Source organism: Sturnira hondurensis, unplaced genomic scaffold (genome assembly GCF_014824575.4).
Source record: "Sturnira hondurensis isolate 20B ecotype Veracruz unplaced genomic scaffold, ASM1482457v3 Scaffold0016184, whole genome shotgun sequence".
Lineage (NCBI taxonomy): Eukaryota > Metazoa > Chordata > Mammalia > Chiroptera > Phyllostomidae > Sturnira > Sturnira hondurensis.
The window spans coordinates 3,735,070-3,750,270 of record NW_028088815.1 but is presented as its reverse complement, the minus strand read 5'-3'; the positions used below and the strand labels follow the sequence as shown (position 1 = coordinate 3,750,270).

The following is a 15,201-nucleotide window of genomic DNA, read 5'->3' as shown; positions in this document are numbered from 1 at the left end:
AACCATAGAAATGAAGAACACATGGAAGGTTAGCAACAGGAGAGTGGGAGGAGGAGAAGGGGGGAGAAGGCACAGAAAATAGCATAGACAGTAGGTAGACAATAGATAGCGGGGAGGGCAAGAATAGTGGGGGAAATATAGAATCCAAAGAACTTGAGACACGTGGTTATAAACTAAGGGGGGTAGAATGGTGGGGGAGGGGGTGTGCAGGGTGGAGGGGAATGAAGGGGGGAATAGAACAACTGTAATGGTATAATCAATAATATATATATATACACACACACACACACACAGTAAATCAGATTACTTCCTTAGTGGGATCCCATTTGGGGTACATTTATTTATGTGTGAAGACCATGCCTTGTTCATGCAAAAGATTCTTTTAGGCCTAGTGCTTTTTAGATTTAGTTTTGTTCTAGAAGTTGAGGTAAAATAGATCAGGAGAAGTATTTTAAAATGGAGAGAGATATCCACCTAACATTTTCCATGAGCTTTCTAGAATTTTTTAAGATCAAGGTTGTGCTAAAACAAATTCTTTAAGCCCTGTCTTTAAAGAGAGAGAGCAGGCATTGCTTAAGACTAAGGCATAGGTAAATCAAAACATGGGGCTAAGAGATCAGATTTTTCCCCAAGCCAGCCATAAATGTGTTGACTTATATCTTTTCAGTGTTGATTCAGTATTAATTTTAGTATTGATTCTTTCTTAATTATATTTTATTGATACTACTACAGTTGTCCCAATTTTCTCTTCGCCCCCTTCCACCCAGCCTACCCCAACTCCCTCAGACAATTCCCACACTTGTCTGTGTCCATGGGTCATCCCTTATATAGTTTTGTGACTACTGTATTTTCTATGCTGTACTTTACATCACCATGACTCTTCTGTAACTACCATTTTGTACTTAATCCCTTTACCTTTTTCACCTATGGCCCCGACTACCTTCCTGTCTGGCAACCATCAAAACATATTTTGTATCTGTGATTCTGTTTCTGTGTTGCTTATTTTGTTTTTTAGGTTCAATTGTTGATAGATACATGTTTATGCCATTTTATTGTTCATAGTTTTTATCTTCTTCTTAAAGAAGACCCTTTAACATTTCATACAATACTGGTTTGGTGCTGATGGACTCCTTTAGCTTTTTTTGTCTGGGAAGCTCTTTGTCCTTCAATTCTAAATGATAGCTTTGCTGGGTAGAGTTTGCTTGGTTGTAGGTCTTTGCTTTTCATCACTTGGAACATATTTTGCTAATCCCTTCTAACCTTCGGAGTTTCTGTTGAGAAATCAGCTGACAGTCTTAAGGGAGTTCCCTTGTAGGTAACTACCTGATTTTCTTTTGCTGTTTTTAACATTCTCTCTTTGTCTTCCCTAACTTGGTGAAGGAAATATACATATAAGCCCAGGAAACTCAGAGAGTCCCAAACAAGATGAATCCAAAGAGGCTCACACCAAGACATCATAATGGAAATGCCAAAAGTTAAAGACAAGTGGTATTGATTCTTTCGTCCTTTATTTTAAAAGAGTTTTGCCTTATTTTACATCTACAGTAAAAGCAATGGTAATAGCAAGTAACAAACAAAACCCCAAATCTGCTTTACCATCTTTTATCTATGATTTGAGTGGAGGTCCGAAAACAAGTGTAAGACATTGAATGTGGTATGTGAAGTGGTAGCCAAATTCATAGGTCGTAAACTCTCAGGTCTAACCACTTATTCACTCGTTCACTAGTTGACCCATCTGTTGAATGCTTTTCATGTGCCAGGCAGTGTGGTAGGTGTGGGATAAAACAGTGAACAAGACAAAAATCTCTGCCGTGGTAGATCTTATATCCCAATGGTGAGAATGGTGAGAAGTAAACAAAAGGATTACTAAAATGTATATTAATTGCTCATGCAAAAAACTATTGGAAATAAATCAAAGAAGATGGTTAGAGAATTTTTAATTTTAAATAGGCCAGAGAAGGTCTCAGTAAGGTGACATTTGAGCAAAAAACCTGAAGCACATAAGGGAGTAAGCTATGTGAATATCTGTGGAGAAGGTGTTTTAGATAGGAGAGCAGCAAATGCCAAGATCCCCAGATGTGAGCTTGCCTTGTGTATTCAAGGTACAAGAAAAAATTGGTGCAACTTGAGCAGGTGAGCAAGATAGAGAATAATAGGAAATGACAGCAAAGAAGTAATAGAACTACATCATATGGTGGCTCATAGGCCACTCTAAAGACTTTGGCTCTACATCAGAGAGAGATGGTTAGCATTGGAGAGTTTTGAGTCAGCTTAGATTTAACAGGCTCACTAGAGCGGTTGTGTTGAAAATAGATTGTGGGAGAGAAGAGAAGCCAGGAGACCCCTTGGGAGGTTCTCGCAATCATTAAGATATGTATGACCTGATAATGGCTCAGCTTATGGATGCAGAGGGGTAGGGGGTGTGAAGTGGTCAGAATCTCAGAAATTGGCTATATTTTGAAGGTAAGTCCACCAGAATTTGCTGAGGAATGGGATGGGGGGTGGGTGTTGGAGTTTCTGTTTTCTAAGATGGGAAAGCCTGTGGAATGAGCAGGTGTGAAGGGAAGGGAGATAGTTTTGAACATAGTTAAGTATGAAGTATATGTACATTAGGCATCAAGTAGGGATGTTGAGTTAGCAGTTGAATATATGTGTCTGGAGTTTGGAGGAGGGGCTCAGCCTAGTATCAATGTATAGATGGTATTTAAAACCAGGAATTGATGAGATCCCCAAAAGAGTGGGTATAGATAGTGAAGAGAAGAATTACAAGTACTAAGCCTTGGAATACTCTGTGTCAATAGGTCAGGGTGATGAGGATTAAATAAAGAAACTACCTTTTAGGATTGTTGGGAAGATTATGTGAGATGATAAATAAGTGTTAATTATCATGACTATCATGTCATCTTTGGATTTGTTATTTTTCTTCACAATTAAACACACAATTGACTTACCTAAACCCACTGAACACTGGATTGAGGTATAAGATATGCCACTTTTGGCATAATTTACAATGTCTGTTCCTGCTTAATTTAAGTTTGACACCTATTCCTCTGTTTCCTTACAATGCATACTGTTGTTTTTTAATTTTCATTCTTCAAAAAGGAACCTGCAAGGTGTATATAAGGTTAAAAATATTAAGTAATTACACAAATATTGTATATTTACAGAACTAGTAATGCAACCAGAATGAAACTCTTGGCTGATAAATGGTAGCAGTGGGCCCCACTGGAAAAGTTTGTCAGTGGTTGCACAAAAACTTATGTAGGGATTTTAATAAGTTATGTATAAAAAGATGGACTACTTAGAAGTGAAACATATGTAGATTGTTTTTACCCCTGTAATGAAGTTCAATTTTTTAAATGTAAACAATTATGAACTCTATATAGTCATTTTAGTAAGTTACAGCCTTTAGAATACTAGGAAATATATTTTTTAAGTTAAGACTTAAATGAGTCTTGATAAAATTATACATTATATAATTATATAACATGTTATATATATATTCACTACATTATATCAGTGTTGTGAATATCATTATTTTTACACACATGAAATAAATCCTAAACTCTAAAATTGGATGAATCCTTAAGGGTTTTTTTAAACTTTGGTTTAAAAAGTTAATCAATTTTTGTTCCAACTTTAGATCCCAAAATCAACAGATTATTTCAAATGTGAGTAAAAAAACCATGTTTATCCTGATTTTAGACATCCAAATTTGACTTGTAACATCACAGTCCATATTATTCATTGTTGCATCTCCATTACCTGGCTGGAGGGAACACTAAACATATATCCACCTGATGAATATAGGTACATAAACACTTGTCTGCTTATTACTATAATAGAAAGCCTTCAAATCTATAATTTCTAAAACATTGTTGGGAGACATTACTGTACAGAAACTGATGTGCTGTTTTAGTCTGCATGTAGGTTTTGTTTGTTTGTTTGTTTGTTTTGTTTGTTCTAGGATTCATTTACATTTAGAAGGTAGGTTGACTGAAGTACTCAAAAATAAAAATAAGAACTTATCTAAAGGAATATAGTAATTTTTTAATTGAAATTTTTTGTTTTATTTATTGGGGTGATATTGGTTAGATGATAAGGTTTTAGAGAAACAGAGTGACTTCAAATTTGATTGACAAATTTGATTTGAGCTAGGACAAATTTTTAAATGTTGTTATCAATATTAATACACTTAAGAAATTAATAAGACCAGTATTTTAACTCTGGATATTTCTACTTAATTTGCTTTCTACTTTATTTTAATACAGTTTACATTTAATAAGAAGGAGACCTGTAAACTTGTTTGTACAAAAGTATACCATACAGAGAAAGCGGAAGACAAACAAAAGTTAGAATTCTTGAAAAAAAGCATGCTACTGAATTATCAACATCACTGGTAAGATATGGAGATTTTGGACTTTTGACTTCTTCCTTTTCAAGATGAAACCGTGTTTCACTGAATATAAATTATTTCAATTGAGTCTGTAAAGTATAACATATTAGTTGATTTACTTTTTTGTTATTATTAGAAACATGGAAGAGTGACTTTTTCTTGAAAGAGGATTGCTGAGGTTGACAGCTTGAAGTAGTTTCTCTTAATTGTGCTTAGGGTACTTTAATGTCTGGTACTTGTTTTGATACATAGAGCACTTCTTTTTTTTTTCATATATAGTTAACAGGAACATATATATGCCTTCGGGAAAGTACCTGGATCAGTCTTCTAGAGAAATATTGTTATTTTGTATTTGTACGCCTTGAGAAAGACCATTAGAAAACCAATTTAACTTTTGTTTGATGTTTGATAAATAGCATCTACTTCAAATAAAATATTTCTATTTTATGTATCCTGTTTTTTATATCATAAACGTGGTATAATATTAACAAGGTTTTTACCAGTTTGTATCATAATCAAAAGCATTTAAAAAGCATTTCTGCTTCCAAAGTAGTATTTACTTATTATACAGTATGCAAACTATCAAAACCCAACTTTTCAAATACAACAGTTGTTATTCTTTTGTATGTTTGCCAACAGATGTCTCTATTGTATGCAGGTTTGTGGTTTACATGTTTAGCCTCTTCTAAAAAGTATAAGGTGCTGCAGCTGGTGAACAGGATGACTATTTTCATGAACTTCTCGAATGTTTGTCCCATCAGTACCTAAGATTGACTCATTTGCCCACGCTCAGAGAGGTTAGGAACCATAGATCTCAGTTTGGACATAACTGGATCCTGTGGCTCAAATAACATGTTTGGAATAAATCATTTCCTTTTGCCCCCTCAGTTTTTTTTCCTCCTCCTTTCCATATACATAGATCAAAAAAGTCATAGAGAGGGGCCACCTTTGGTCAGATATCCATTCATGTGCTAGTCTGCGATTAGGAGGAGTCACTCTGATTCCCTGGGTAGTACACACCCGAACCACACAGAAGTGAGTTTCTCATAGGAGAGTTCTGTTAGAAGGAAGGAAACTTGCACATTGTGCTTGTGTCACCTTTTTTCTTATGTGGCTCTTAGTGCAAACAGGAACTTGAAAGTTTCCTCTATCTCATTTCTTTGGTTTCTGTTAAGGCAAGAGCTTTTTTCCTCTAAGGTATGAGAATATTACTTAATTGCTGATTTGATATAACTTGGGATACATTTGTTTATTCATAAGTAATTGAAATTTCCCTTGGTGTTTTCTCCTTGCTTCAAATCCTTACAGCCTTCAAAATCAGATTTAAGACTCAGTTCTTGCATTTACATATTAGTCCCATTCATTTCTATTTTCTCTTAGCAGCTGCTCATTTGTTGATCAAATGAAAAAATGACCCTTAAGGCCTGCAGATGATTTTTAGCTGTCCCATCTATCTTTTCTTAGAATAATGTTTAGATAGATTCTTGTTCCTAATGTTAATAGAAGCAGCTCTTTAGTAACTTCCTCACAGTGAGGTACTTAGAAATACTTTTAACTAATTTATTGTGCAGTTAGAATAGGTACTGTTTTGATGCCAAGATGCTTAATAACAAAAAATGAATAATTTGAAATAGCTTACAAATTTAGAAAGCATTAGTACAGTTTATTAAACAATTTGATAGGTGCATCAGTTGCAAACTTAAACTATTCTTCCCAAGATATAAACTGGAAAAATGCTGGTGAATAATGATTTTGTAGTTGACTCTGAAAAGTTTATGATTTCAATTCTGAATCCATTAACAAAAAAAAAATCTAAGCCATATCACAAATACACAGTCTGGTAATTCTAGGCAGTGGGCTTTAGTCCTTAAATCAGTTCATCATAAACTTTGGAAAGTGTTGATTCACTTTGATGAATTTATTTGAACTCTGAGTTGAGTATATTTCTGTCTTTGACTTATTTCAGAAAGTTTTTACCGTGTAACTTGATTTTGAGCATAGATGACAGAGTTGATAGTGATAAAAAAGCATTAACCTTTAAAATATGCCCTGGCTGGTGTGGCTCAGTGGATTGAGTGCCGGTCTGTGAACTAAAGGGTCACTGGTTCAATTCCCAGTCAGAGCACATGCCTATGTTGCATGCCAGATCCCCAGTAGGGGATGCGCCAGAGAGGCAACTGCACATTGATGCTTTTCTCCCACTGTTTCTCTTTTCCTTCCTCTCTCTCTAAAAACAAATAAATAAAATCTTAAAAATAAAAATAAAATGAAACACCTAAAAGAGTAGAGTTCTATTATGGAATTTTATTATGAATGCAGCATGCCTTATTAACCTTTGCACTGAGATATGTGAGGGAGAGTATATTCATTTTCTAACTTAAGCAGTACAGAAAAATATTAAATTAGCCCTGGCAGGCATAGCTCAGTGGATTAAGCGCAGGCCTGCGAACCACACGATCGTGGTTCGATTCCCAGTCAGGGCACATGCCTGGGTTGCAGGCCAGTTCCCAGCTGGGGACTTACGAGAGGCAACCATACATTGATACTTCTCTCCTTCTCACCTTCCCTTCCCTTCTAAAGATAAATAAATAAAATCTTTAAAAAATATATTAAATAAAAAATAAAAGTCTCCTCTGTTCCTCAGGTGGTGCTGTTACTATGTATGTTTTCAGGTTTTCTGTATACATGCAGGTATATAAAAAGTTGTGTACATTTTTAAAATAATGCAATCAAAATATTATACATGTTATTCTGCAACTTGCTCATTCATTTAAGAAAGTATTATCATTTTTCCATGTAAAACACATTTGTAGATAAATATGTACCTCATTCTTTTCATGGTTATATAGCATGACATGGCATGAATGAACCATAATTTTTCCTCATTTTAACCATACTATCTTTTGAATGATTAAAATGACTGAGTATTAGTTAAGGTACCAACTTATTATCATCTCAGAGAATAGAATAGAGAAAAATATAATAGTTAACTTTTAAAGGTTTTGTTTATTTATTTTTAGAGAAGGGAAGAGAGGGAGAGAAACATCAGTGTGGTTGCCTCTTGTGCACCCCCTAATGGGGCCCTGTCACATACAGCCCAGGCATGTGCCCTGACTGGGAATTGAACTAGCCACCCTTTGGTTCACAGGCCAGTGCTCAATCCATTAAGCTAACCAGCCCAATAGTTAAATTTTTTAATCAAACTTGATGAATGCTTTTAATTATTATTTGCAACTTTAGAACATAATTTGAGGAACTTCCTGGCTTACTCTGTCAGTAATCTAAGTTACTTCTAGATTTGATACCGACTAGTGTATTGATACCAGCACTAGAAACTTTTTGTCCACAGCCTGTTAGAAACCAGGCCTGTTAGGAACCTAAGCTCCCCTGAGCTCTGCCTTCTGTTGCCCTGCAACCCCCTCCCCCCATTCATCTACAGCAGGTGAGGGACAAGCCAGTGAAGCTTACCTGAGCCCACCATCTTCCACAAAACCAGTCCTTCGTGCTGAAAAAGTTGGACACCAGACTGCTGCTCTACATGGCTTCTGATTATATCTCTTGCCCGTGTTTCCAAATCTTTGTGACAGTTTATAAAAGTATAAATCATTGACTAGTTATCAGACCACTTAAATTTTCTTAGTATTATAGAATCACTGGGCTGTAGCTTCTTTGACAGAAAAGAGTCTTTGAAGATTTCTTTTTTAAATACTTACCCAAGGACGTGCTTATTGATTTTTTTTAAGAGAATGGGGAAGGGAGGGAGAGAAACATCAATTGGTTGCCTCTTGTAAGCTCCCAACGAGAGACTGAATCTGCCACCTAAGTATGTGAGAATTGAACCTGTGACCCTTTGGTTTAAAGGCCAGTGCTCCAACCAACTGAGCCACACTGGCCAGAGCTTTGAAGATTTTTATTTTTTATTATTTTTTATTTTTTATTTTTTGATGGAAAAACAGTGGCTTTATTATTTAGTGTTCTTACTTACAGACAGCAGAATCCACTCAAATTTAAGCTGAAAGGACATTATTTAGGGATATAGATAAGTCACTGAATCATGGGAGGACTGAGGAATCAAACTCTAGGCTGACTTCCTGGGATGACTCATCTTTCCAGAGGCTTCTGTCATTTCCATCGTCAGGACGTTTGTCACACTATTAGTGACAGAAGTACCCCACTTATGCCACAGTTCAGGCACTACTAAGTTAGAAGCTGCCCCACCAGCTGCAAATATGTTTTAAAGATTTTTAATCCAGTGAATTCCAGTTGTGAATCCTACCAAACAAGCAAAAGGGGAATGATGTGCTATTTTTAACAATTCAAAATCCTAACAGATAATGTAAATTTACTTAGGTTAAAGCTACATAGAATAACTTAGATGCCAACTTTTCTTTGCTTATGGTTGCAATTTCCTGAATGTCTTTTAGCAACATGAGTTATTCTATTCTAATCAGAAATTCTGGGAATTTAATTTAGTAGGAAAGTGAGTTATTAATCAATGAAGTTTGATTGATAGAAGTCTTTTCAAATGGAATCCATGGAGGGTAGAGGGAAATAATGGAAAGGAGTCCCTAATGGTAAAAACCTGGGGCTAATCATTCAACCTTTATCTTTTTGAGTCCTCTACTTATACTCTTTTTCTCACTATATCAGATTGAAAATATAATGTTAGTATTTTTTGTTTTATAAATTCAAATAACTACTACTTCCTCATTTAGCAAGCAAAGCAATAATTGAAAATTATGTTCTTTAAACTTTTATACATTTATTCTAGGGGTTTATTGGTTTGTTGGTTTGTTTTCATTCTTTTTATTACCAAGAAAAGGTTTATTGTGTCAAGTAGGATACTTGCTTTTAAAAAAGCCTAAATTGCCACTTAGTTTCTCATTCTGTAACTAGTACTATAAGTTTTATGTAGTACTTTCTCTGATATGGTAGCATAAATATATTTAATATGTTGATAGTATATGTTCATTGATTGAAACTCATCCTCTAGAAAATTAAAGCAATTAACCAAATTCATTAGGCCTCCAGAAAACTGAATTATTTATGTTATAGAGCATTGCTTTAATGCTTCTAATATCTTACAGTTTTTTCATGGAAACCATTAGCCTGCTGGTTACAATAATAAGTGATTTAATACTATAGGTGATTCTAATACTAGGTACATTAAATACTGTTAAATAGCATTTAAATGTGACGAGATATGTTTTATTAGGTCATTAATGTTCACCTTGAGGGAATATAAAATCATAATTTTACTTCCTAAGGCATACATTAATTAACAAATAAAACATGCCCTGGAGTGTTATCTTCTGACTGTAATACAGGTAGTATATTTTTAGTAATTTTTTTTATTTGTATCCTGCAGTATGCTCTGGTCATAGGAGACCACATGCTTGGACTTTATACAGTGCTACAGAACTTTGTTCTTTACTTTTATCCTTTCCTGTTTAAAAAGGTGTTTTTTTTTTACTATAGAATTGGTAGGATTTTTTTCTCTAGTTTTATATCAGTATTTTTTTATATATGTTGGATTTACACAATTTTAATAGATAATACTATAATTTTCACTTTTTGACCTGGTCCTTACATTGGATATTTTCCCATATTCTGCAGTTATATTCTCCTTTTTATTGAATTGTCTGAGTAATAAATGACATTTACTTCTATACTGTTGTACAAATTTTTCCTGAGGTACCAGATATATTGCTTTGCACCTATTTTAGAGCTTTTGAATGTTCTGCTAATGGTAAAATATACTTAGGTGTCTAGATAATGACATTGTTAAATTAGTAATTGCAATAAATTAATTAACTGAACTTTGTTTCCTACATGCATTTATAGTTTCAGCTGTAAAGTTTTTTCTTTACTACAGTGTATCAGATATTAGCGTAATGCTATTACTTGTGAAATACCACATTTTATTAAAATTCTTTGTAGTTTGACATCTTAAGGTATTTATAGACATTTAAATTTTATGAAGTGATGACATGTTTGGGCAGTAATTCTTATTTATTTTTAGTTATTTCAAACTTGATTTTTATTTCTGTGTAGGATTGTGGATAATATGCCTGTAACATGGTGTTATGATGTTGAAGACAGTCAGAGGTTCTGTAATCCTGGATTTCCTATTGGCTGTTATATTACAGATAAAGGCCATGCTAAAGATGCCTGTGTTATCAGTGTAAGTTTGTGATAAACTCTATACTTCTTTTCAAAATATGGCTTCTTGGTAGAAGGACTCAGTCTTTACCAGACAGAAATTGTCATACTCATCAAATGAATGGAACTCAGATGTTTTGGAAAGTACAGCTACATAGATCTTAACCTAAGTCAGATTAACAGTGTACAGATTTAACTCTAGAACAAAAATAATTCAGATTGAATTCATCATTTTACTGAGAATGTCTGATATATGCTAAGCACTATGCTAAGGGCTAGGACTTTTTATGTTCTGATTCTTTCAAAAGTTAGATTCATATATCTTATATATAAAAATATGTAGATAGTACAGTGCTGAAAATACCTCACTGTAAGTCCATGAAATTTGTATTGAAAATTTGTCTATAAAATATTGTATTGTGAAAGTTTAGTTTTATTTTTATACTTTTAAAAAAGGGTATCTGTCTTCGAGACCATTATATTATACTTTAAAACAAAATAATAAAGTGAAGACATTAATATAGCTAGTAATTAAAATAATTATATTAAATTTATAATTTTGTGTAATCAGGTCACCCTGATTTAGTCTCTTAGTGACTTGGTAGAAGTTAGCATGAGCTTGATCATTGCACTATATTAATGCTTTTGTGAGTGTTGACCAGGGACACATGAATAACTTAGGTTACTGGATACTTATAATGTAATATTTTAAAATTCATTTTGTTAATTGTGGTGAAAAGCTAGAAAATATTAGATGTATTCGTTTTTAACAAGCACTTAATAAGCTATGTAAGAATTAAAACACTAAAGAAGTGCAATTTGTATCTCTGCCAATTAGTTTTGGTTTATAAAGAGTTTTAAGTTTAAAACTTGAATATTTTTGTTGGGAAAGATTAAAATTCTGTCCAAGTGTAAATTTTACTACTTACTGTGACTCACTGTAAAGTTTTTGAATGTTTTGACTCATATATAGTCAGTTTTCTACCTTTTTTAATTTTAAGTTCTCTTCCACAGTCAGAATTCCATGAAAGAGATACATTTTACATCTTCAACCATGTTGACATCAAAATATACTACCATGTTGTTGAAACGGGGACCATGGGAGCAAGATTAGTGGCTGCTAAACTTGAACCTAAAAGGTAACTAACTTATAAACATAAAAAGTAGATAAATATAAGTGAAATTTAAACCCAAAGAATAAATGTTTTGGGTCTAATTAACTTTTTCCTTAACCACTAGTTTAGCATATAATCTGGCATTTCAGGACTGATTTTACTAAAACTCTCTTTAGCATAATTTGTTGCTGAGTATAGGTTTTTTTCCTGTCTGGTAAAGTAATCAAGCCAAGGTGCCTTTTTGTTTTGTTTTTTAGTCAGGAAGTTTTGACAACTTTTCCATGTCAGCTTGGAATGGAACAGAGTTCTCTTGTACCATGGAAAAGCAATGATACACAACCACAAAAAGCATTTTTTTCCATGATACACAACCCTTCCCCTCCTGCTCACCAATTGAGTTAGCCATTTTCACTGGTGGCAAAGAAATGCATGCCATAATAAGGTGACAATTAATTTAAACTGTCTCAGTGTTTGTTTAAATTTTTAAAGATTATTTAAGGCTTTTCAAGTACAGTGTTTTAGAAGTATGTTTCTAATTTTGAATAATAATTTGTTCAGAGCCTTAAAACTAAGCCCTTTTGCATGAAGTAAATGTTTGTACTCTTAAGTGTGACATGAATAATTTCACGTTTGATTATCAGCAGCATTGTGAAATATGTACAAAATCTCTAACCTTTACCCCATTTTTTAAAAACTTTAGTTCATCAGCATTTGCCAAAATGTTTCTTCCCACAGTTTCAAACATACCCATACAGATAAACCAGACTGCTCTGGACCCCCCATGGATATAAGTAACCAGGCTTCTGGGGAGATTAAAATTGCCTATACTTATTCTGTTAGCTTTGAGGTGAGTTTGTTTTTATCTTTAGTATAACTCAGAAATTGATTTTGAATTCATAATACTTAAGCTAATTAAAATATTAATGACTAAGATTGTCAAATAGATAAGCTTTTAATGAGCTGATTTTTGGAATAGTTTGTCAGTTCATGAGGCAGTAGAATCAATCACACAGGAAACTAAACCTTCATTTAAATGAGAAGGATAGGAGCTTAGAGAATTGAACCTGACTAAGTGTGAAGCCATAAGAGATACATATAAGACACATAGGCATAGAAGTTGGTGTGAAGTTGCCAAAGATACATGCTACAAGCATTTGGGAAAACAACACTATTTTTAAAATCTGAGTTTGACTATAAACTTAATGGGTAGTTTTGTGGTGGTAGATGATATATGTATGTTCTTAGGGAATTCAAGGAATGGTTTTTATTAATGGGGAAGTTTTTTAAGATGAAAGTAGAAGTTTATTTTATGAGGATTTTAGGTAATATTCCACCTCTATTTTTAATCAAGTATTTTTGCAATCCAATATAGTTGTGACACTTACTATCCCTATGTTGTATGCAATTTTGTACGCCTAGAGCAGTACACAATATATATGTCTTTCTGGGTACTAAAAGCTCAGTGGGGGTTCACCTGCCAGATGTTCAGTGTACCCTGACTCTGGTCTAGTTATGTGTCTCAGAGGTGTAGATAGATGGTGTCAAAGCAAGTAAGTTATTCCACTCAGTTTTCTGAAAAAAGAATAAATATAATCCTAACTTTTGGCATCTGAAATAACCTTTACTATTTAAAATCCAAAGCAAGATTTTTTAAAAAAATACAAGTGACTAGTACCTTTAGGAACTTTTAGTTTTTATTTACTATTTAATCTCACTGATTTTACTGAGACTTATGCAAATTGGAACTCCCTGAATCTCATGGCTAACCCAAGTTATAATAAGGAGAAAGTGCATTTGTTGACTTAATGGAAGGTCAAGCTGAGAATGGAAATTTTTGGATTCTTAATATACTTTGTCAGGAAATGCTTATTTAAAGAGTTTTGTTTTGTCTGTAGGAAGATAAAAATATCAGGTGGGCATCTAGATGGGACTATATTCTGGAATCTATGCCTCATACCCACATTCAGTGGTTTAGGTAAGATAGATTAATCTGCTTTTTATTATTTGTACTTATTCTACTCTTTGTGCCTTTAAACATCTGATGGACTCTTTAATCCTCAGTTATTCAAAAGTCTAGCTTTTTGAATCAGATGGGTTCAATCCTGGATTTAAGTTACTGGTTATGAGTCAGGCCAAGTCACTCAGTTTTACACAGTTCATTTCTTTATCTAGAAATAACTGCCTTGTGGGGCTGTTCTGAAGATTAAAGGAGATAATGGAACCGAGCATTTGAGCACTTTACCTAGAAAGGAAGAGTGCATGATAAACAAGCCACTGTTAATGTTTTGACTATTTATTTATTATTATTCCTACTTCAAACTTTTATTCAGAAAGCTGTTTCATGGTGCTATTACTCGCCTTTTCATACTTTGCCAACTGTCCTTTGATATTCTTTAATTTACTGAGTAAATTTGTTCTTCAATAAATTTCTTGAGATAAAGATCAGCCCTTCATTGATTCTTGCTGCTTGAGTTGCACTGATGTGGGCACAGTAGCTATTTGATAATGTTGACCATGTACAAAAATAATTCTAGTTCTCAATGGACAACAAAACTATATTATAAATATATAAAGTATCCACCAGAAAGATACATAGCAGAACATAGCAGTTCATTGAATTCGTTGAATTTTAGGTAGAATTTTGATTTTGAAAAATGCTGTTTTAATGTTAATAAACAATTTTAAAATGAGTTTCACTGTTCCAAAGATTAAGCTACGGACTAATTCTGACATGCTTATTTCTACAGCATTATGAATTCCCTGGTCATTGTCCTTTTCTTATCTGGAATGGTCGCTATGATTATGCTACGGACACTGCATAAAGATATTGCCAGATATAATCAGATGGATTCTACAGTGAGTGAAACATTTGAACTGTTCTTCAGTCTTCCAAGCATAGTCTTTATATTTTCTTTGGAAGGTTTTTTAAAAATTTTTTCAATTACAGTTTATATTCAGTGTTATTTTGCATTAGTTTTATGTATACAGCATAGTGGTTAGACAATCATATACTTTACAGAGTGGTCCTCCCTGATATGGAAAGGGTTTAAATAATAGCTTTAGATAGAATGTGCTCTTAAAACATTCTCCTTAAAAGTTATGATGAATTCACATTTTCAGAAAGGAAAATGATTTTTAAGAATTGGTAGTCTCTAGAAAGTCATCATAGCATTGAGAACTGAACTGTTCACACCCTCATCTGTGTCAGTAGATTAGTGCAGAATGGGTATAGGTGCACAGCTCTAGTTCTGTTATCTTTTTTCACTTACATGTTGTCAATTCTTTTAGATTCTCCATTCCCAGTGTACAATCCAGTGGGCAAAATAGTGAAGTCAAGTAGAATAACTCCCAAACAATTTTTGTTTGTATGTATATTTAATTTAAAAAATTAATTTTAGCTGAATTTTTATCATTTCAACCTTTTGGTATATTCAAAATAATTTAATGTCCTAGTATTGCTCATCCTCAAACATTTTAAGTTGCACAATGTTAATGCATTGTGTACCTTTTCATTTCACAGCAGCTCTT

General features: G+C 33.5%; 1 protein-coding gene across 2 annotated transcripts in view; it reads left to right on the top strand.

Annotated features, from left to right (window-relative positions):
• Positions 1-15,201, top strand: part of TM9SF2 (transmembrane 9 superfamily member 2) — an 85,684-nt gene that overhangs the window by 32,629 nt on the left and 37,854 nt on the right. For both annotated transcript variants that reach the window (XM_037065808.1, XM_037065809.1), the window contains exons 4-9: positions 4,272-4,399; positions 10,451-10,580; positions 11,573-11,697; positions 12,409-12,520; positions 13,569-13,648; positions 14,421-14,529. In XM_037065808.1, coding sequence (XP_036921703.1) covers positions 4,272-4,399; positions 10,451-10,580; positions 11,573-11,697; positions 12,409-12,520; positions 13,569-13,648; positions 14,421-14,529 — 684 coding nt within the window. The remainder of the gene's footprint in view (positions 1-4,271; positions 4,400-10,450; positions 10,581-11,572; positions 11,698-12,408; positions 12,521-13,568; positions 13,649-14,420; positions 14,530-15,201) is intronic.